The 23027-nt window shown below is 36.1% G+C and overlaps 1 protein-coding gene across 1 annotated transcript; it reads right to left on the bottom strand.

Annotated features, from left to right (window-relative positions):
- Window positions 1-17816: 17816 nt before the first annotated feature.
- Window positions 17817-20623, bottom strand: LOC114321231 (heavy metal-associated isoprenylated plant protein 8). Its single transcript, XM_028268415.2, has 4 exons — window positions 20234-20623; window positions 19944-20119; window positions 19747-19840; window positions 17817-18288 (listed from the first exon to the last, which is right to left on the bottom strand). Exons 1-4 carry the CDS (start codon window positions 20286-20288, stop codon window positions 17990-17992), a joined length of 624 nt encoding a protein of 207 aa, XP_028124216.1. The 5' UTR covers window positions 20289-20623; the 3' UTR covers window positions 17817-17989.
- Window positions 20624-23027: the final 2404 nt, after the last annotated feature.

The following is a 23027-nucleotide window of genomic DNA, read 5'->3' as shown; positions in this document are numbered from 1 at the left end:
TGATTTTTAGCGCAAGGTATAACACCACCAACCAAAATACAACAGGGCATAACTAACATGTATAACACATATACATAAACCATCAAGATACAAGCAATGTGTTAAAGTATATGAACACATAAATAATTTCCCCCGAGCAAGTATACATATACAATGTATCTCAGCACTTCCTCACATACAATGTTCAATCAACAATGGTATAATGCATACACGACAATTCAACACAACCATGTCATCCTCCACCGATGACCAAGGAAAAAAACCTCTAGATGCAAGTATTTAGTATGTCTATTAAAGACTCAATTACTATGAGACCATAAACCCAATAACAACACTAACACGGTAGTTAAAGATACAACCCCCATGTGTGTGTATTTAACACTCAAGAAACAACAATCCAATTTTCATACTTATGTCGGAGAACTTTTCTCATTTCACAAAACAAATTCCATTTCCTTTTGTTTTAACAAAACCAACTCCATCCCTTTTGTTTCCACAAAACCAATTCCGGTGATAATAAAGCCATAACTCACATTAGCCCACTACATTCATTTCAAAACCATTCCAAAGCCAAAGTTAACCCCTTAGGCATTAACACCTTCACCCAACTCACATTAACAATAGAGATTTACAACATAGGTTAACTACCCTCCATTTTAATTTACCAAATCAAAATATAATTTGGGGCTTTTTCTTCTTTCAACTATAACATGCTAATTTACACTCCAATTAGTCCAAAACAGCCATCAATGATAAAATAACCATTTTCAAACAACCAACCCTAGGTTCCTTCTCATGATTTCAAACAAATCCAACGTGGATATGATTTTCATGCAATACAAAACTACCACATGTCTATCTATAGACGAAGTATTGAAAAAGAACAAGAAAATCCTTACCTCAAATGTAGAACCCAAGGAGAAGAAGAGCAAAACTCGGAAGTGCTCCAAATCCTAAATTTCTTAGATCAAAATGAAGCCCTCGACGATCAACACACTTCTTACAAAGGCCCAAGGTGAGGAAAACACTCCTACTAGATCAAACCCTAGAGAGAAGTTAGGTTTTAGAGTGAGGAGCTCTCAAAAATCGGTTTTGGGAAAGTAAGAGAGAGAAAATAAAAGTGAAAAGTGATTCAAAAAGTGATTTCACGGACTGATATAAAACATGTCTGCTCAAGCGTACAACACCCCGCTCGAGCGTCAGATGCAGGTTCATGCTCGAGCATCCAAAGATCTGTTCGAGGGCCGGATGCACCCTCCCAAAATTTTCTGCAGACGACCAAAATGCTGAGAGAAGAAAATTCACGCTCGAGCGTCCAAACTGCCGCTCGAGCGTCAAAGAGCCGCTCGACCGGAGAGACCAAAACCTGGGCAAAATTTTAAGTTTTAAAACACAACCAACTTATTCCCAACTTGCCCAACACAGCCCAAAACTCTAAAACAAAGAGTAAGGGATAGAAATGAGGATAAGACAACAACAAATCTACGGGACCGAGTCCGGATTACAGTTAAACAACAACAGGGAATACCAGAATCGCTAAGATTGTTAAGATAGTTCCCAAATTCTCTTATAGGGGCAGCCTTCGTATGGTATATTAACCTTACGCCTGGCTCCATTCAGACTTGGCAACAAATAGAAAAGGCATTTCATGCCCAATTCTTCCAAAAGGAGCCAAAAGTGTCCATAGCAGATTTGGCAAGGTTAAGCCAAAGGCCTGATGAAAAGGCTGCTCAATTTATTGTCAGATTTAAAAGAGCACGAAACAAATATAGGGTCATCCTACCAGAGCCAGAATTCGTGAGATTGGCTCAAAATAGCTTAGAGTTTAGGCTTCGAAAGAAGTTTGACTCAACTGAGTTTAGAGACTTGGTTGAACTAACTTATAAGGTGTCTAGGTATGAAGCATTACTAGAGGAAGAACAAGATCGAAATAATGCATCATACAAGACATATTATAGAGATCCTAATTATGAGATTAATGCAACAGAGATTGTGAGGAAATAACCTGTGATCTGTGAGGCATTAATTCATAAGGACACAACAATTGACCAGCAGTTTAAAAAGAAAGACATTCATAGGAAATACTCTTTTGATTTAACAAAGGCAGATGACATTTTTGATCGTTTGCTTGCTGTAAATTTCCTGAAGTTACCAAAAGGAGTCAAAATTCCGTCTTAGAGGAACTTAAAGGAAAAGTGTACTGTAAATGGCATAATTCTTGGTCTCACTCAACTAAAAACTGCATTGTTTTTCGAGACAGGATCCAAGAGCAGATTCGAAAGGGGAATATAAAATTCCCAACTAAAACAGAAAAGGCCATGGGAATTGACACTAATCCGTTCCCAGAAATCAGAGAAGTGGCAGCCAATGTTGTTGTGCCAAACCTCCAGAACTTGTCCTTTAAAAAATTAGAAAAAGTCAATGTGCAGATGCATGTTGCCAGCCAGACAACTGTCAAGAAAGACACTGAAAATCTACCAGTTATTGGTAAAAGTTTCTCAGACCAGAGGGAACACTTTGATGAAGAAGCACTGGATGACGATTCTTTGGAGGCAGCTGTTATGCAAAGAATGTGTCCCAGATGCAGGCTGAGCTACAAGTGGTTGAAAGGGCTTCCGATTAATGGGAAGCAATATTACAAGGATGTGCAGAGGCGTCCTAAACCAACCGGTGCTTACAACAAAAGGCCATATCCAACTAGTAGTAGACAGCAGCCATTAATGGTTGAGCCAACGGCCGCTAGAATGTATTCTAAAGGCAAGAGGCCTTTGTATGAGTCCAGATCACCTAATCATTATAGAATGGAGAGCGGTTATCATGAAAGGAGACCAGAGAAGGGTTCAGTTTATGGGGTCAAAGCCAGAGATTGGCCTCCTAGACCAGCCTCACGCAGGACAGAAAGTGGCCACCTTCATCGAAGGCCTGAGTTAGGCCCAAAGCAAGGAGTCAGGGCCACGTAGTGGCCTTCACAGCCAGCTTCGAAGATGGCTTCGAAGGAGGAGGAAAACAGTTCAACAGCTGGATCAGTAAGTTCGTGGGTACCTGGAGTTCCAGATTGGTTTGTCATGCAGAACAAACCTAGGGAGATGTCTACCCAAAGAAATGTTGTTGGAAACCAAGACAAGATGGTCAAACCTCCTTTGGTGGCTCCAAACAATTGGGTATTGCTTAAGCATCCGAAAACAAAAGAACCAAACATGGTCCCAGTGATTTCTAGGTCCCAAAGAAGGAAGATCCAACGAAGGTACACACAGTACCAGAAGGACCTGAAAGAAAGTGGAGAGTGTTTTTCATTGGTCTAACCAAAAAGCCAAGCAGAAAGGGAAGAAAATTCAAAGCTAAATCATGATCCAAAATCAACTCTTCAAGACAAAAGCAGTTGCAGCAGAGAACAATTGGCCAAAGTTTACTCTGAACTAAAAGCCAAAGAAAGGACCAATTTGACAAGATTGGAAAAGGCCCTGATGGAGAGTGACAGTGAAATAGAGGAAGAAGTCGGCCTAGGCCAAAGAAAAGAAATGGTGGAGGAAGAAATGTTTGAAGCCTTCATGGCTAAACAAATTTTTTTGGTTGAAAAACTAGTAGAGACAGTCCATTCGAAAATAGCTATTGGTACTGAAGTGTCAGAATGCAGCATGGAAGATATTTCTGAAGTAGTTGAACAAGTCAGCCAGGAAATGGAGCAGGTACAGCCAGTCATCCAATTTAGCTCATTCCCTCCGGTATCGGTGAATATGGTGTTCATTTTACCACAGGAGTTTCAAGCTGAAGATGACAACCAAGGTCAGGAGATTGACCCAATCTCGATTTCCAGTGAAGACTCGCTAGTGAGTATGATACAAGACGAATCTGAATCGGCCACACTAATGGAAACTGAAGAGGAAAGTGAGGAAGAGGTCAGTATTAACCTCTCATACCCTTTTGAATACCCTACAATGTCCATGACTCAGCATGTCAAGCCTTTGTATGTCAAGGCTTTCTTTGATGGAGTACAGATGAATCGGGTACTGGTGGATAATGGGGCAGCAGTAAACTTGCTTCCAAAATCTTCGTTAAAGAAACTAGGAAAGAAGAACCCCAGACTAATCCCAACTAGCACAACCATTGCTGTCTTTGTTGGAGATAAATAGATGGCCTAAGGTATTTTACCCATCAACCTGAGTGTGGGAACCAGGGACTGCATGACAACATTCTTCGTTATCGATAGCAATGCTAAGTATAATGTTTTACGTGGAAGAGATTGGATTTACACTAACAAATGTGTGCCTTCCTCTTTACATTAGAAAATCATGATGACTTTGTGCAATGGAGAGACAAAGGAAATCAATGCAGATCCTCAACCCTTCATAGCCTGTGTAGATTTTGCTGAGACTAAATTGTATACTGAAGGAGTAGCACCGCTCAGTATACTGAGAAAACCTGATGGATCAGCCGAAGTGACGGCTGAAGAGGAATTAGCACACCTGAAGCATTTAGTCCAGAAAAGTGCTGATGAAGAGTTTGTCGTTAAAGATGACAATGATGCCTGGCTGTAGGCAAAGAGATGGAACTCAGGTGGCCAAATCTCTGGCTTTAATTAAGTTTTCATCAATGGATATACAATCCAGAAAGTGCAAAAGCAAGAGAAAGAAGCCATGATAGTTGGCTGTAAGAAGGAACTGCAACAGGTTAGATTTTTGGTTTTAGATAAATATTGTGCTTTGGACATTGAAACAAAAATCCAAGAGATACAGGAGGAAGAAGCCTTGTGGACAGACTCTGTCTATGAGGAGGAGGATGGAGATGTTGAATCGAAGAAGCTGGGAACAAAACAAAGCAAGGAGATTGCTTCGAAGTCAGAAGGGATCGAAGAAAGAGCATCAGTAAGTTCTCAGATACAAGACCCCTTGGATGAGGTAAATTTAGGGGAAGGTTCTATACAACAGCCCACCTATATAAGTGCTTGGTTAAATACTCTTGATAGGGACCAGTTGTTGGTTGTTTTTAAGAAGTATAAAGATTATTTTGTGTGGTCTTATAATAAACTACCAGGATTGGATAGGTCATTAGTGGAACATAGGCTCCCTATGAGACCTAATTTCAAGCCACACAAGCAAAAACCAAGGAGAATGAGTCCAGAAGTGATTCAGAAAGTTAAGGAAGAAATTCTTAGACTCCTAAAGGCAGGCTTTATTAGGACAGCCAGATATGTTGAATGGCTATCTAATATTGTACCTGTAGTTAAGAAGAATGATAAAATGAGGGTATGCATCGATTTCAGAAACTTGAATCTAGCAACTCCAAAAAATGAGTATCCTATGCCTATAGTAGATTTGTTGGTAGATAGTTCAGCAGGACATCAAATTTTATCAATGATGGATGGGCACTCTGGTTATAACCAAATTTGCATTGCAGAGGAGGATGTCCACAAGACAGCATTCAGATGTCCTGGGAATATTGGCACCTTCGAATGGGTTAAAATGCCATTTGGCCTAAAGAATACTGGGCCTACATATCATAGGGCTATGAACACTATCTTTCATGACCTCATTAGAGGGTATTTAGAGTGTTATATTGATGACATTGTAGTAAAATCCCAATCCATGGAGGAGCATCTGTTTCACTTAGAAGCAGCTTTTGAAAGAGTGAAAAAGTTTAAGTTGAAACTCAATTATCTTAAATGTGCTTTTGGTGTATCATCTAGAAACTTCTTGGGTTATGTAGTACACAAGAAAAGAATACAGATTGACCAGAATAAAGCTAAAGCTATCATTGAAACCAGGCCTCTATCAAGTAAGAAAGAATTACAAAAGTTCCTTGGACATGTTAATTTTCTTCGAAGACTCATTTCTAATATTGCAGGGAAAACTAAAGTATTTTCTTCCTTGTTAAGGCTAAAAATGAAGAGGAGTTTGTGTGGACAGCAGGGTATCAAACTGCTTTCGAAGGAATCAAAGCCTACTTGGCCAACCCTCCAGTGCTGATGCCACCAAAGGGTGATAAGCCCTTGAAGTTGTACATAGCTGCAGCAGAAGATTCATTGGGAGTTTTCTTATCCCAAGATAATGAAGAAGGCAAAGAACAAGCTGTTTATTACCTTAGTAGGTTTCTAAATTCTTGTGAATGTAAATATTCAGTTGTAGAAAAGCTGTGCCTTACATTGTATTTTGCTGCAATGAAATTACGATATTATCTTTTGCCTATAACTGTCTTGGTAATTGCAACCACAGATCTGGTTAAGTATATGTTATCTAGATCCATGTTGAGGGGAAGAATTGACAAATGGATACTAGCTTTGTCAGAATTTTATCTAGAATATGTTCTCCAAAAGGCAGTAAAAGGACAAGTTTTAGCTAATTTTTTGGCAGACCATCCATGTCAAACAGAAAGCCAAGAGATAATGGAACTTGGTATGGCTAGTGTTGAACCATGGCAAATGTCGTTCGATGGATCAAAAGCCAATGGTTTAACTGGAATTGGTATAGTAATCAAGTCACCACAAGGAGTAGAAACCACGCATGGTTTCAGAGTGGATGAAATTACTTGTTCCAATAATCAAGCTGAATATGAAGCCTTAATAATGGGACTGGAAATACTTATTGGATTACAAGCTCATGCAGTTGACATATTTGGAGATTCTCAATTGGTAGTTAACCAGGTGAAAGGGATTTTCAAATGTCAAAGTATAAGCATGTTGCTATACTATGTTGTTGCATTACATCTGCTTTCTCAATTTCAGATAGCAAATGTAACTTATGTCCCAAGATTCTTGAATAATAAAGCTAATGATGTAGCTCAGGAAGTTTCGAATTTCAAGAGAAGGGATAATACTGGAAGAGATATAAGCCAGACAACATATTAGAAAGTAATACTACCCTTGATTAAAAGGAATGTGGTCCTGAAAGTCAATCATAATGACTTACAAGAGCATGATTAGAGGTATTTAATAATGCAGTATCTGACTGGCCCAACTTCGAAAGCTAGTAGAAAAACTAAATTGCAATCTATGCAATACATAGTGTATGAGAATGCTCTCTACAAAAGAGGGGGAGATGGGTTATTGTTGGAATGTTTAGGTCCAAAGGAAGCATTGGCAGCTATGGCTGAAGTTCATGAAGGCATCTGTGGTGCTCATCAGCCTGGTGTGAAGATGAGATGGTTGCTTCGAAGGCATTCCTACTATTGGCCAGCTATCCTTAAAGACTGCATAGAGTATGCAAGAGGTTACCAGGCATGCCAAAAGCATAACGTAATAAGGCACGCGCCCATAATTGACCTGCATGCAGTTGTGAAGCCTTGGCCATTTAGAGGATGGGCTATGGACATGATGGGAAAAATACACCCACCCTCTTCGAAGCATCATTGTTTTATCTTAGTGGCCACTGATTACTTCACTAAGTGGACTGAAGCTAAGCCATACAAAGCTGTAGACTAAATTGAAGTTATGGGATTCATTAAGGATTTAATCCATAGATTTGGCATCCTACAAACTATAACTGTTGATAATGGAACTGTATTTAATGGGAAAATGGTGAAGTCTTTTGTGGCAGAATTTGGAATTAGCCTTGTTAATTCCACCCCCTATTATGCACAAGCCAATGGTCAAGCTGAATCATCTAATAAGTCTTTAAAAAAGGGAATACAAAAAGTTGTGGAAGACAATCCAAGGGATTGGCATAACTTGTTGTTGGATGTTTTGTGGCCTTATAGAACTTCTCCAAGGTTAAGCACATGAGTCACTCCTGATGCCTTAGTATATGGGCATGATGCAGTGTTACCTGTGGAAATTAATGTTGAGTCTTTGAAGGTAAGATGCCAAGACCAGTTAGATCTTGAGCATTACCATCAGAGTATGTGCTTGGAGTTAGAAAGTATAGATGAAGCTAGAATTCTGACATTAAATAGCATTCTTTTCCAAAAGAAGAAAGCAGCCAAAAACTATGATAAGAAAGTCAAACACATTGGCTTTGATGAAGGTGATTTGGTATGGAAAACAATATTCTCGATAGGGAGTAAGAGCCATAAGTTTGGTAAATGGTCACCTAATTGGGAAGGACCATATCAAGTTCATAGAGTCCTGTCTTTTGGAGCATACCATTTGAGAAATTTGAATGGATATGTACATCTCAAAAAGATTAATGGCAGATACTTGAAGCCTTATTTTCCAACCATATGGGAAACACAAGGAATCGAATAAGTGTTAAGTAAAAGAACATAAGAATATTCAAATGATGAATAAGAATTTGCTTTTCATAAAGAGTTGAATACATTCTTTTCATAAAGAGTTGAATACATTCTGCCATAAATTGGCCCAAAAATCAGTACAATGTCTCAGTTGTTCTTTTACAATGGATGTTCTATTCTTCAATGATGAGAACAACTAGATGGTTGTGATTATTTCCTGCTTTCGGTCGGCCAGTCCTTGATTGGTAACCTGCAACTTGGTGTCAGTTCGGATTAAGGCCTGGTTAACTGCGGATAGCTCCTCCTCAAGTTGAGCTTTCTTCTCCAGTAGTTGAGTTCGAAAGTGGGAGACAGAGGAATGTTGTTCCTTTAGCTCTGATATTTCAGTATGTATTTTGGAAACAAAGCTCCGATCTCTAACCAATTTCTCCTCTACAGCCTTGGCAGCATGGCAAATGTTGATGTAAAAGTCAATAGTGGTTGCTGCCTGAAATAAATGACTTAAGACAGTCATGCCGGATTGCTCAATGATTTTGCAGCACTGAAGGAAGCCATTTCTTATTATAGGCCTCTGTAAGGCCTCAAAAGGGATCTTTGAAAAGGATGTCAACAGCTCTAAACAACTGTCCAAGGTTATCAGAGACGGAGAAGTCTTACTACTGATGGAAGAGCTCTCAAAAATTGCTAGCAAGGAATCAGCCAGAACTAATGGCTCAATCTCATCATTAGCTATTGGAGAGGTGGAAGGTATGTCCAAGAGACTAGCTAGTCTAGTTTCAAAGATGTTTACCTTATCCGTGGACATAAAGGGTGCAGAAAGAGCTTTGGTGGAAGGCACAAAGGACTGCATAGGGATAGGAGAAATGAGTGGAGCATCTTCAGCAGTTTCTATAGTTCTAGCCACCAGTAGGTCAAGGGAAGAGGGGCTGGAACTAGGCAGAGATAATAGACTATGAGTTGGAGAGCTGCCAGCACCCTCTATAGGGGAATCAACTATCATCAGAGATGGAGCAGCAGCTGGAAGTTCCTTAGGAGGAGGAGGAAAAGCAAGGCTCGAAAGAGAATTAAATTGAGATCAATCAAAAGTCAAATGAAGGAGATATGGAATTAAGCCAAAAGAGAAAGGAGCAGGAATACTTGGCCTCAATGAGGGTATAGAGAATGTAGGCCTAGGAAGTGGGAGTATTATCTGAATAGACTTCACATGTTGCAATCGATCAACTTCAACCGAAACTGAGGGAGTCTTTATTGGAAGAATAGGCTCAGTAGTTGTTGCTGCAAAGAAAAAGTATAAAGTAATGTCAAGTCTCAATACCAAGAATTTGACAAGAAAAGAATGGAGGCATGAAAGAAATTACTTGTTTCAGAAGTGATAGCAATCATGGGAGAGCGACGAATGGAATAGTGCTCAGCAATGTGTTGCCTTCTTGCAATTTCCCTTTGGATTGCATCAGTAGCAGCAACTTCATCTCTTAATAGTTCCTGCTGCCGCCTCTTCTCAGCTCTTTGAAAAATAATTATTTCTCTGGAATGTTCCTCCTCTACTGCTTTGGCAGCCGCCTCATGAGTAGGGTCTTTAACCAAATCAAAATGAGAGACAGTCATCTTCTTTCTCTTTCTTCTCGGTAATGGTATGTCCTGCTCCTTCTCAATCTCTCTCTCTTCAATCTGGAATTCAGGCTCTTCAGGAGTAAGTTCATTTTCCACTGCCTTGGCAGCTGTCTCATAAGTAGGGTCTTCGACCAAATCAGAATGAGAGACAGCCACATTTTTTCTCTTTGTTTTTTGTAATGGTATTTCTTGTTCTTTCTCAATCTTTCTCTCTTCAGTCCGAGATTCAGATTCTTCAGGAGTGAGTATTAGCTTCCTTTTCTTTTTCTGCTGTTGCTTGTCTTTGAGAGCAGCTAGAGTTTCAGCTCTTTTAGGAGATCCTTCTTGTGGATACCCTGCACCAAGAGGTATGAGTGTAAAGGAAACAAACAAAAGAGTCTAAAAGAAAAGGAACCTGAAAATACTTACCCTTTTTCGAAGCAGCTTTGGTAACTCTAGTTGGAGTGAGTGAGGCTACAAGAACAGTTTGGGCAGCTATAGAAAGGGAGGGAATGTTCTCAACTGTTGCTGGTTTAGCCTTAGAAGGTACTCCTAGCCCTATCAGCAAATCATGAGGGTGTACTGATAGGCGCACTTCTATATTGGTTGTCCACTAGTTTTGAAATCTTTTCAAAGCCAAGCCAGAGGGAAGAAAGAGGACAAATTTGAACTCACTCAATTCTTTCAACAGTTTAAATGTTGCCGCCTCTAGTTTTGATTTGGGTATTCTCAGGTCTTTGGCCGTAAGATGGACATTCGAGAGGCTGCAAAGTGGAATGGGAATCCCCTGAGTAAACCAAAATTGTCTGGCAAACTGAGAAGGGCAGTATACCTCAGATATACACTTATAAGCTCGAGGGTTTAGAGTACCAATGAACAGCTCCCTCGGTAACAAAATAGAAGTCCACACATCTTTGTGTGGTGTGGTGGAACACTCTTTATCAGCCAAAAATGTTTGCAGCCAAGTAGCTCCTTTGTTGGCATCAAAGGGGCAAAAGAAGGAGGCAGATGGAGAAATAGGAAGCTGATGAAAAAAGTTGAGGTTAGGCAAAGGAGGCAGGATAAAGAACAATTCTAGCATATTTCTCCCCATAAGTGCTAGGATCCTGAACAAGGAATTTCAAGCATTTGGGATGCAAATCAGTGAAGTAAGCAAAGAGCTAGAGTTGGAGCACCCAAAGGGGACCTCCTTGGTTGATGTCAAGAGGTTTCTCACAAAATTGGGAGCAAGCTCTATAAATATGGCCAAAGAGATATGGGGCCAAGGCTATGCGTTTCTTCAAGACAAGGGCCTTCGCAAGTGGGGCGAATTTATGCATAATCCATTGAGATGATGTACAAAAGAGAAATTTGCACAACCAATATAAAATAAAAGGAAAAAAGTTCTCTATCTCTCACAGGGCCTACCCTTTTGTTTTCAGCCTTTACAAAGTCGCTATAGGAGGAATTTAAGGGTGGAAGGGAAAACTTAACAGAAAGGTCCGGGTAGCTGGGTGTAAAAGGAGTACCAAGAGGTGAAAGCCCTAGGAAATGGCAGATATCAAGAACGGTGGGGGCCATCATGCCATACTGAAACTGAAAAAAATTAAAAGCCATGTTCCAAAAGCAAAGCGCAGTAGGAATCAAAAAAGGGTCTTGAGGAATGATAAACCTAGAAAGACGAAGGGCGTCAAGAATACAGAGCTCTTGTAGGTCATCTTCTCTTGTAGGAACAATTCTGTCATACCATTCTTCCCACTCAGCTCTCAATGTCGGCCAGCAACGGTGAGGACGGGTCATTCTCCAATTCCCCCAGTCAAGCCCCCATTCATAGAGAAGAAAGTGGTCCTCCAAGCGAGGGTATAAAGCTTGAAGTTGAGCAGGAGCTTCTCAAAAGATGGGACCTAGGACATATTCTTGTTTATCGCTTTGGTGAGGAACAAAGAGGCATCCGTCTATGGAACTTGACCCATCAGCTGTAAGCTTGGTGATCTCTTCCTCAATACATCTCTTCAAAGCCATTGTTGGGCTTGCACGATCGCCAGTTGGTACTTTCAGAGAAGAAGAATCCATTGATGGCAAGTAGCAAGGGAGAGAGGGTTAATAGAGGGGAAGGGTTTGTGTGTTGAGCAAACGAGTGAATTCAGAATACGAAATAAAAGGGTTCTAAAAACCTTTGTATCTAAGAAATATATCGTGTAATTCGTAGAGAAGTACTAAAAGTACAGATACGAAGAGTTTCCTTCAATATTGATACTTTTGGAGGGAAAAACACACCCCAAATGTTACTGTCAGCTTCGAAATAAAATATTTGGCTTCGAAGCCAGTTTTTAGTGCCAGAGTGAAATGACAAACGGCTTCGAATGTTGAAAGCCTGCTTCGAAGCACATTCCACACCTAAGGATGTAAAAATGTTCAAGTATTTGTTTACTTCGAAGGGGTTTAAAGACCCGTTTTAGGTTTCTTTGTCAGAGTAGTATCTTTCGAAACAAACCTTGAGATCCCTTAAGGATGAGAATTGTTGTTCTAAGTATCAAAACCAAGAGTTGGTTTGATAGTATGAAGAATAGATTGTTTCTCAGATTAAAACAATGCAGCCCTTGAGAGGATCTTCCATATTTTTGAAAGTATGAACTGTTGTTCGAAGCAAAAAGGGTCAATTTAAAACTGATTGATCGTGCTAACCATATGACCATATATTGGACATGACTAAAACAAGCTTTAAAGGGCATAGTTGTTAAAATTCGAAGCACTGATCCTAAATAGAAATCAGCAAAAGTTGTCAACCGTATTCCATAAATTAGAAAATTCATGTTGGTTTTATAGTGTTTGATTGAACCCAAATTCGAAGGATGAGATTGGTTAGTTCGAAGAACTAAATTTGCTTATGAAGGCAAACAGAGATAAATTCGAACCATACCAAACAAAGAGAAAAGACTTATATGTATTAAAACAAAAGCAATTACATTAAAAGTTCCTCTTTAGGTACAAATTCCAGTTCATAAAATAAATAACGAGATCATGGAATTTAGTCCAGCTATGGTTAATAAATTTTTGTTCTTTTTTTATTCTATCCTCTATTTGTTCCAAGCTTGGTTGCTGGAGTTGATGCACTCTCATTTGATAAAAAAGCTCTTCAGCTTTTATTTTGAACGCTATCTCTTTTAGTCCTTGTCATCCCAGTACGCAGAGTCTTTATTCTTGAAATCGTTGTATTCCTTGACGAGGTTCTCTGCTTCGTACTGAGTATGAACTCGGAGGGATGAAATCTGGTCCAAAGATTGGGTAGTGGCCAAAGAAGTCCGGTGCCAATGGAGAAGCAATGCGAGTTGGTCCAAAAACATGTGGAGTTCTGCTTGAGCGATGGGGTTGAGGATATGACCCCGAGTCAGAATATCACAAGTCCATCAAAGGTTCTTGAGAGGAACATCGTCCTCAAGAACATTGAAAAGCAAGTGAAAAAAGGCCGCAAGCAGAAGTTGGCCTTGCTTTTGTTGAGCTGGAGTAGGAGGAGGTGAAGGCTTGTAAGGAGATAAAACTTTCTCCGCAGAGAGGGCAAGATTCAATCTCTCTATCCAGGAAAGTTTTTGCGGAGGAGGAGGTATAGAGACTTCCATTTCGAAGGAAGGAGGGAACCGAGGGACATTAACACAATCAAGCCAGTCAGAAGGATGAAGCTTCGCTATCTTGGCTAAAAATGATGGGTTATACCCCTGTGCTTCTTCTGGGCGAAGAGTAGCTCGTACTATCTTTGTAGGCATGGATGATGTGTACCATGCTACAAGTAGATTGTTCTCTAAACTACGGCAACGATCGATGGGAACGTAAGGATAGACCACTGAGCTTTGCGCATAGGAAGGGAACTCTAAAGGATCAGTGAACTCGACAAAGTGGTGATTAACTCGCTCCCTCAATTCACACGCCTCAGGCTCCGACCAGCTTCTCCAACCAGAAGCTCTAGAAGAAGAAGAAGCCACGACCTCGTCCCATGTAGAAGATTGTGAATTAGAAGAAGAGCTTTACATGTCCATATGTGCAAATTTCTGAATCAAGGGATTATGGACAGTATGTTCATAATCCAAAGGTTGATAATTTGCGAAAGCTTCTATGACTTGAATATAGGAAGGTGGGTAAAGGTGGCTAATCAATTCATGAAGATTCTTTCGAGGACGAACGGTTTATTCAAACAACTCTTCATATGCTTGATCGAGATAAGAAAATGTCTGTTTCTCCATTGAATTGGACTTTTCGAATATTGAGATAGTGGGCATGTTTAAGGGATCAAAGGGGAGTTAATGCAAATGCTCATCAATGAATGACGGTTGTGTTTCTAAAAATATAAAGCCCATGCACATTCTAAAACGTGGATGAAAGACCTCGATTCACTAATATCACCAAGTATTGGGTATATTAGTGCGGGGGCTAATGTTGGCTACATATTTTGTATAAGCCAATTACAATTCAACGCGTGGCAGATTGAGGGTAAAACGGAAAGACAACTCAAATCTTCGATCGTGATCATACACGTGACAGTTAATATTGGTTTGCATAAGATCTGCGTAGTACTGAATCAACAAAAAAATGCAAAGTGATGTGGCTTCAACGGTTACTCACACTTGAATTCAAAATTAGGAGGGAAGCCTAACTGTAAGTGATGGCATAGTGGAGCTAATTATAAGGCAACATGATCAGCAATCATGGAGGAGCAATTCGACGGTTGAAAGTGCAGTTCAATGGTCATCCTTGAGAAGTATAAATAGATGAGAAGGCCCCAGAAAAAATCCCAGACTCAGATCCAAAAAAATCAGTTTTATTCTACTTCATTTTCATTCCAGTTTTTACATTTCATGTTCTGTACATTTCTGTACTTTAATTCCTGCACTGCACTTCGTTCATAAGAGTAGTTTCAAGTAGATTATTGCTGTAAACCTCTACGAGGCTGAATTGGATCATTGTAAGTTTTCATTTTAATAAAATGCTTTAATTGCTCTTCATTTGATTGTCATCTGCTTAATTCTCCTAAATCAAGCCACTAGTAAAAGTCCTCTTCATTGAGGCTGAAAGAACTAAAACACAATCGTCTGATAACTGGTTGGCAATTAATTTTTTGTAAAGACTGATTGATCCTTGCTGGCACACTCATAATTACAATAATCACCTTCGAAAGCCAAAAAGCCAACAACATTATATGATTCATATATTAAATTAATCATTGTTATTATCGCTTACAATCTTTTCAATTATCAACACAAATTTGTTGGTCTCATTTTGTTCACCAATTACATTCGAATTCAAATACTATGTGACCATATCCTTTGGTATAGAATAATTTTTCCAATTCATTGCAAAGTACCGGACTTAATTTTTTTCCTCTAAAACACATATGTAAATGAAGAAAAAATTTACCTTTATATCAAACTCTTTTTTTTTTTTTTTTTTTATTGTGACATTTAATTTAAAATTTAATTCACTCAAAATTAGGTGTTTGGCTCTCTTCTAAAATTATTTTCTATGATTGGTTTGAGGAAAACATATGAACATGTTTTGATAAAATTAATGAGATTGAAAATGGAGAGAAAGAGTATTAATTAATTATAATTGAAAGTGAAAAAAAAAAAAAAAAGTGTGTTGCGGATAATTGTGATCACAAAATCTTGGACGATTAGATCAATGGATTTCAAAAACGTGCTTAACCCAACTGCAGCCGCAATAGGCCAATTTAAAGGCCCTTTTAGATGGCCGGCCATTTCGTATGCAATTCTTGATTTCAACTTGGAATGTGGTATAAGATTCATGGGCCCCATCAACTCTATGTATGGTCCCAAATACTTTCCTTAACTCCCCCATTGATGTTATTTTTGCATTTAAAAATAAATAAATAAATAAAATTAAGATCACAAATCAATTAGAACATAAGTCCAAAGTCTATGCAGATCTTTCATATGAGATAAATCTCATTTTTTGTGAGTCCAAAGTAAGACGATTGTCAAGTTTTGTGATTGATTTTTGTATAAATAAAAAATATATTTTTTTTATTTAGATAAACTAAGGGAAAAACTTGATTAAATAGGGTAGAATTTGGACCCACTCAACTCCAACAAATCCAATTTATTTTGAAATTTTTTAATACTATATATTGTAATGTTAAATTTAGTCAAGTATTGAACTAAAATTTGTTGGTTTGAAGCAAATTTCTAAAGGAACAAGATAGGGGTTCTAATAATTCGAACAATATAATCAATCTAAATTTTATTTTTAATATATATTATATAATAAATATAAATTTTATACATTATTGATTTTTTTTTCATTATTCAAATTAAATCATATTGCAATATAATATATATATATATATATATATATTTTATTATCTAATAAACACAACTCAAATTAATTTTATTATTATGTTTGCATACAAATGCAAATTAATTTTAGTATTACGTTCTCTACAAATGTATAATTTCATTAGAATTGGCGCAATACTTTTGATAATTTATTTATTTTTTTTATACGTGATAGACATACGCAATATCCAAACCCCCCCCCCCCCCCGGCGGCGGGGGTGGAAGAAATAATACAATATGGGAAGTTGAGACTTGAAAACTTGACTATAGTTTTTCAAGGTAGAGAGACTATTTACATACATTTAAACTCAACTTGTTGAACTTCACGTGAAAAGCATTCAGTGATAAAGCCAAAAAAAAAAATTACAAATAGAACTTGTAGGACAAATGACAGTCAAAATTTTAAAGTATTGTTGCCAATTGTAAATGTTCAATCTCATTTAAGCTTAAAAACATTCACGATTCAAATATGTACAAGCTTGTATAGACAAACAAAAACTCCAAAATTGAATCAAAGTGACACAATTCAAAATAAGAAACAAAAAAAAAATATATATATATATATAATGATAATTTTCAATTCTAGAACTTTAGGCCTCGTTTGAGAAGTGATCGGCTTAGTTAAAAAGTCAAAAAGTTATTAAAAAAAGCTAAAAAATCAATAATCTGTACCAAAAAATCAAAAGATTCTGTTTTTTCTCTACTTTTTTGCACAGCTTTTCGTAAAAAGTCAAAAAGTCATCCCAAACATACTAATTTTTTTTACATCATATTTTAATCAAAAAATCAAAAAATTACTAAAAAAACCTGTTCCCAAACGAGGCCTAGCCTCATATTCAGTAGGCAGGGGCAGAGACAGTGTATGTCCAAAGAGGGCACGTGTCCCTCCTCAAGTTTTGATAGTTATATTGGTACCCCTATATATATATATATATATATTATATCATATATATATATATATATATTATATCATATATATCTTATATAAAATTATAATAATATCCTTTTTCTCAAATTAAAATGCTCCCTCTATTATAATTTTTTTTTTAATTACAATGAAGTTACTAAAATAAGTCATTCTATTATATATCTCCAAAAGGGGCGTACCATATATTAGTTATTACTTTATGGTATTGATATTATAAATTTTCATAGCCAAATTATTTTTATTCATAACTAAAATAACATATATAAATTAGAAAAATGCTTCCTACCCCCACTGGGGGTCGACCCCCAGTGAGGTGTCACTCCGAGATTGGCCCAAAAAAAAAACTGTTTTTTTTTTTTTTTTTTTTTTTTGAGTTTTCAGCCAGTGGGGGCGAGCCACGTCACTGGGGGCGCGACCCCCACTGGGGGTATGCAGCGGGACTGTATAAATTATAACCAAACAACACATCTTCAATTATGACAAAAAGAAAAAAAAAATTACAATAAGTCATAATATCAGAATGAGTCATTACGAATCATTACTTGATGTATAATCAAATACCTCTTCAATCATTACCAAAATAACAATACCATAAGAAGTTGTAACTAAGTTATAGTCAACACTATAACGTGTCATAACTAAATACCACAAAGATCATAACTGCGACATATGATAGACATTTTTTTTTTGCAGTGTGTTTTATAAAATTTCTCTACTAAAATATATTATTTCTATCTTAACGTATCTTTTTTTTTAATTTTTCAATCCACCTAAAATAGTTCCTCCACAATATTTATATAAAGTTTAACCTCAAATCCTTCAATTTAAATTCACATCTGTCCAAATAAACTCTTAATATTTACGTTTAGTAATATCTCATTGTTGTTTATTATGAAAAAAAAAAACTTATATTATAATTAATTTGTACTCTCTCTTCACTGAATTTCTGCCTCCACCCCTGTCAGTAAGCCAATTTTTTTTCTATCTACATGACTGAACAAGCATTTGGATTCTCATCGCTGAAGAGCTGGGGAGCATACACTAACCCGGGAGGATAAATCTGATAGTAATCCTTCAGATCGATTTTCTCCCCATCTTTTTCTTTTTGCTCTTTTTTACCACCCTTGTTTTCATCATCTTTCTTCTTCTCAGACAGTGTTTGCTTCATAATCACAGCATGTTTGCCTGCCCTTTTGTTGATGTACTCGACCAGCTTATTCGGTTCAAACATTCCCTTCACAGTCACTTGGGAGTTATTCATATCTGTATCCACAGTCATCACACCTGACGTGCACAAAATTAACAAATCCAAATCATTTTTCTCACTTTTCTTAAGATATACCTCAGTAACCCATGGTATACAAAAATAAGCAGAACAGATCATTAACTTAAAATAATTAAAAATAAATAAATAAATAACACACGCACACAATAAATTAGAGTAGATGGGGCATTTGGAGGTGGACAGAAAAAGAGTTATGCTACAATACAAAATCTTCCTTTTAGTGTGTAGTGTATATGCATGTTATAATCTAAATTGGTATTGGTTCTGACTATAATTGTGCTATTTGATTACAGGTCAATGCAGTGGAGGGCCAACAATTGTCGAATCAAAATTGATTATGATCCATTATAATATTTTAGTTATATTACAAAGTGGTGTGAGTTACAAACTCAATTATAGTGATTTTGGTTACAATTAAAGTGATATTTGGTTATGACTTAAAATGTCATTAGTTTAACTCACACCACTGTGATGTGCAGACTATTTAAGTAATTTTTTTAGCTTTTTAAAAAAGATATGTAAAAAAATAAAGAGAATGATTTGATAACTTATAGTGAATTTTTGATTTTTTGACTAAAATACTAAGGCCTCGTTTGGCAAGAGGCTATTTTAGCCAATTAGCCAAAAAATTACTAAATTAGCCAAAAAGTCAACAACTCATACAAAAAAGTCAAAGATTCTCTTTTCTCTCTACTTTTTGCACATCTTTTCGTAATTAGTCAAAAAGTCATCTCAAACATACAAGTTTTTTTTACCTACCTTTTTAGCCAAAAAGCCAAAAAGTTACTAAATTAGCCTGTTCCCAAACGAGGGCTTAGTCCCCAAATGAAGCATGATGTGATTATAATCAATGATTGAAAATAGTGGTGCATAGTATGCATCTTTTTACAATGTGTACAGTAAAAAATTTCACAAACAAAATTAAAAATGATAATAATAATAAAAAGAAATAAAAGAAGTTGAAATGGAATGGAAATGATGGTCCAAATCAATACTAGTTATATACTAGGTAATATTTGGTTAGGGACCAATATAATGGTGGAATGAATCAACAAATTTTGAAATCAAAACTGATTGCAACTCATTGTAGTATTTGGTTAACTTATATCCCAATAGAATGTGGATTATAAATTCCATTATGGTGACTGACTCTGATTACAACTAAAATGAATATTCAGTTATATTATAGAACAGTGTTACTTAGGATCAAATGTGACTATATGATCAATGATTGAAAATAGACGTCTAATCATATATATATATATATATATATTCTTTCTAAGGGAGAAGTAAATTAGCAATCAAATTCTAACCATACATTAACATAGAATAAAAACAGCTAGTGAATAGGATGAGATCACACAGATTTGGGTAATTGAAGTTGAAATAGAATTGAAATTGAAGTGACATCAACAACACATAGAACAAATAAAATCAATGTTAAGCCGAAAATATACCCTGCATCTTGTGAATGCGGTACTTGATATCCTCTGAACAACCTTCACAGTGCATGTAAATCTTCAACACGACTTCAACTACCTTTGGCTGCACCTGCATTATCAATCAAACTCTCAAAAATTTTATTTCAGAACCAAGAACAGATATATATATATATATATATATACAAATTTATGTAATGAAATTCGAATTAAACCTCTTGTTTCTTCGCTTCCTTGTTTTCTTCTTTCTTCTCTTTGAGAATGGGGGAGATGAGTTTGACATGTTTGTTGGATTTCTTTCGAAGCCTCTCCAGAATCTTCTTCGGATCCGCCTTTTTCCCCTTCACTGTCACTGTGTGATTCTTCATATTAGTCTCGATTTGTTCAACACCTGAACATCGTCAACAACCAACACAACACAAATCTCTTAACAAATTGATCGAGAGAGAGAGAGAGAGAGAGAGAGAGAGAGAGAGAGAAATTGAAAATTGATGGGAAAAAGTACCGTCGAAGCCTCTCAAGTACTTGACGATCTTATCAGCACATCCCTGGCAATGCATGTAGACTCCCAACACAATCACTCCCTTTGGATTCGGATTGTTTTCTTTGTTCTCTTCGTTAGTGTTCTTGGCGTTGATTTCTTCATTATTGTTTTGTTCTGGTTGATTCTCTGCTTGTTCTTGTGTTGGCCCCTGATTGTTCTCGTTCTTTTTCTGCACAAAATGAAAACAGCGCTCAAAATCAAATCATTCCAAGTTTCTCAGAAACAGAGTGAGTGAAACACGAGCTCCGTATGGTTTCCGAGAAACCCAAGGAAAGTGAAGAGAAAATGATTTCCATTATTGAATGAATTTTCGCTCAACAACCCCCCCAAAAACGAATGTCTGGTATAGAATAGGTGAGTCAAACTTTTCTCAATACCAGTAACAGGAAAATTTGCTTTGGTTTATTTTCATACTTTATTGTTTTTTTCTTGGGAACCAAGCAGAAAACACTGACACTCATACCTTGGCCATTGTAGCAAATGTTTGTAACAGAGACAACAATCACTGGAGCTACACTGATACTACTTGTAATGGCTAGTGATTGTGATTATATACTCACCAGAATACTAACCGCCTCTCTCTCCTCTTTCTCTCTCTATATGTATAGATGTATATGTATGTATCTGTTATGTGTCTGCACTACTCACATGGTCTTGTCTCAGCCGTTGATCATAATATTTGTCTGGATCATCAGCAAGAAATGTGACGATTGGGAATGGCATCATGAAGGTGGACCGTTTGATTGGAATGAGAGAGAAGATAGGAAGCTAATTTTAATGGCATTGGACAAGTGAGGATTGGCATTAATGTCATGCTTACCATATACACTATTGAAACCGTAGACAGCTCATTTCATTCATTCGCATGTTTTTAGTTACTTAATTTGGTCCATGATCTGGTGTGTGTGGGTGTTGTTCGGATATGTAAGACCCATTATTCATCTTATTTTGATAATTTCAATTGTTTGTTTTATCAAAATTTTTAAATATATCATTTATATAAAAAAATTAGTTGATTTAATAATTGTAATAACTTATTCAATTTTAAAAAAATGTTTTTTTTTTATGACAAATGTGATAAATTGAATATGTTATAATTATTAGATCGATTTAATTTTTGGTATAGATATACCCTATATAAAAAGAACAATTCAAATTTTCAAAACCAAACTCATGATAAACCTCAAAATCTAAACATCTTCCCATCCAGGTCGTCTATTGCAGGGATATATATGTTGAAGAGCCGAAGATATCAAATCATGAATGGCAAATCAACGGTAGAGATGTAATATTGAGGATTTGTGAATACTTGAACATTGTGATTCAGTGAAGCACTTGGAAATGGAAATTTGATTTGTGGAATGGAATCACATGGGGAGTTAATGGTGTTACCAAACATAGAGATGTGTGGGGGGTTATGGTTATGGTGTTGCCAAACAGAGAGATATCCTGATTCTCTTTCACTGATAATCCTGAATTGTTGGACAGATGTCCAAATTTGAACTGCAATTGAGTGACTATAAATATAGTGATTTATTTTTAAGGGAAATTTTTTAATGATAGTTCACTGTGGTTTTAATCTCGATTGTTGTATAAAAAGTATATATAAAAATATGTAACAAAGTATATCAAATTTTTAATTATTTTGTTTTTTTATTTTATTTTATTTAAAGCTATCATTAACATGTCTATTACTAAATCCGATAACAATGTGTATTTGGTTTGAATTTTTTAGATTAAATTTTTTATTTTTTGTATTTTTTTTGTTTTTAGTGAATATTTTTTAAATTTTAATTATTTTTTTTACTTTTTAGATGCACCTTACTTAGATGTATCTAAAAAGTAAAAAAATTGTGAAAAAATATTTTAAAAATTAATAAATACATAAAAATATATATATTGAATTCTCGTATTTTTTTTTAATATTTTTGGTATTTAGTGAATTTTTAAAAGATTTTTTTTCACAAAAATTATACTTTTTATGTGTATTTATGTTAGGTGTGTCTAAAAATTAAAAAAATTACGTAAAATATTAAAAAAATTAGTTAAAAAAAACACGAAAAACAAGAAAGTGGAATTTTCTGAAAAGTATTTTTGAAAAACAAAAACAAGTTTTTAAAAAATTTTCAAACAATATATGTTATCATGGATATTATTACTATGATTATTTATATTTTTTAAGAACAATATAATCTCTACTGTAACCTTAGTCATAGCACATCCTGTTTTGGCATTTAACGGGATCCATCTTGAGTCTAGGTTTATTATTCGAATCCTTTATCTTGTAACATACGTTGAATTGATTATTCATACAAAAAATATTTTCAATAATTATTAAAAAAATTAATTTATCTAAGATTTTAACATATGTTTTTTTTGTAATGAATACGAATGACAATGAAATTGAATTTCATATTGGGGTTGTATCTTTGTGCTCTAGGGCCTTGTTTGTTACAACTGATTGGGTTGGTTGAAATTAGCATACATAGGACGGTTAATCTTAGAATTATCCATCCTTTTAGATTGGCTTAAGATTATGAGAAAGAATTGACAAAATTCTATAAATTTTACAATTTAACTAATTAGGCCTCGTTTGGCAATCGAACTTTTTAGCTAAATTAGTCAAAAAGCCAACAATTCATACCAAAAAGTCAAAGATTCTCTTTTTCTCTCTACTTTTTGCACATCTTTTCGTAAAAAGTCAAAAAGTCATCCCAAACATACTAATTTTTTTTAGCTCATATTTTAGCTAAAT

The sequence above is a fragment of the Camellia sinensis genome, chromosome 10 (genome assembly GCF_055761805.1).
Source record: "Camellia sinensis isolate YWXY chromosome 10, ASM5576180v1, whole genome shotgun sequence".
In the NCBI taxonomy this organism is placed as follows: domain Eukaryota; kingdom Viridiplantae; phylum Streptophyta; class Magnoliopsida; order Ericales; family Theaceae; genus Camellia; species Camellia sinensis.
This window is presented reverse-complemented; position numbering and strand designations above follow the sequence as displayed.

Coding starts and splice junctions, on each gene's coding strand:
- LOC114321231 (XM_028268415.2), bottom strand. CDS start 20,288: ATGCATTGCCAGGGATGTGCTGATAAGATCGTCAAGTACTTGAGAGGC. Junction 19,841..19,943: donor AGGAAGCGAAGAAACAAGAG/GTTTAATTCGAA, acceptor TTGATAATGCAG/GTGCAGCCAAAGGTAGTTGA. Junction 18,289..19,746: donor CCGCATTCACAAGATGCAGG/GTATATTTTCGG, acceptor TGTGCACGTCAG/GTGTGATGACTGTGGATACA.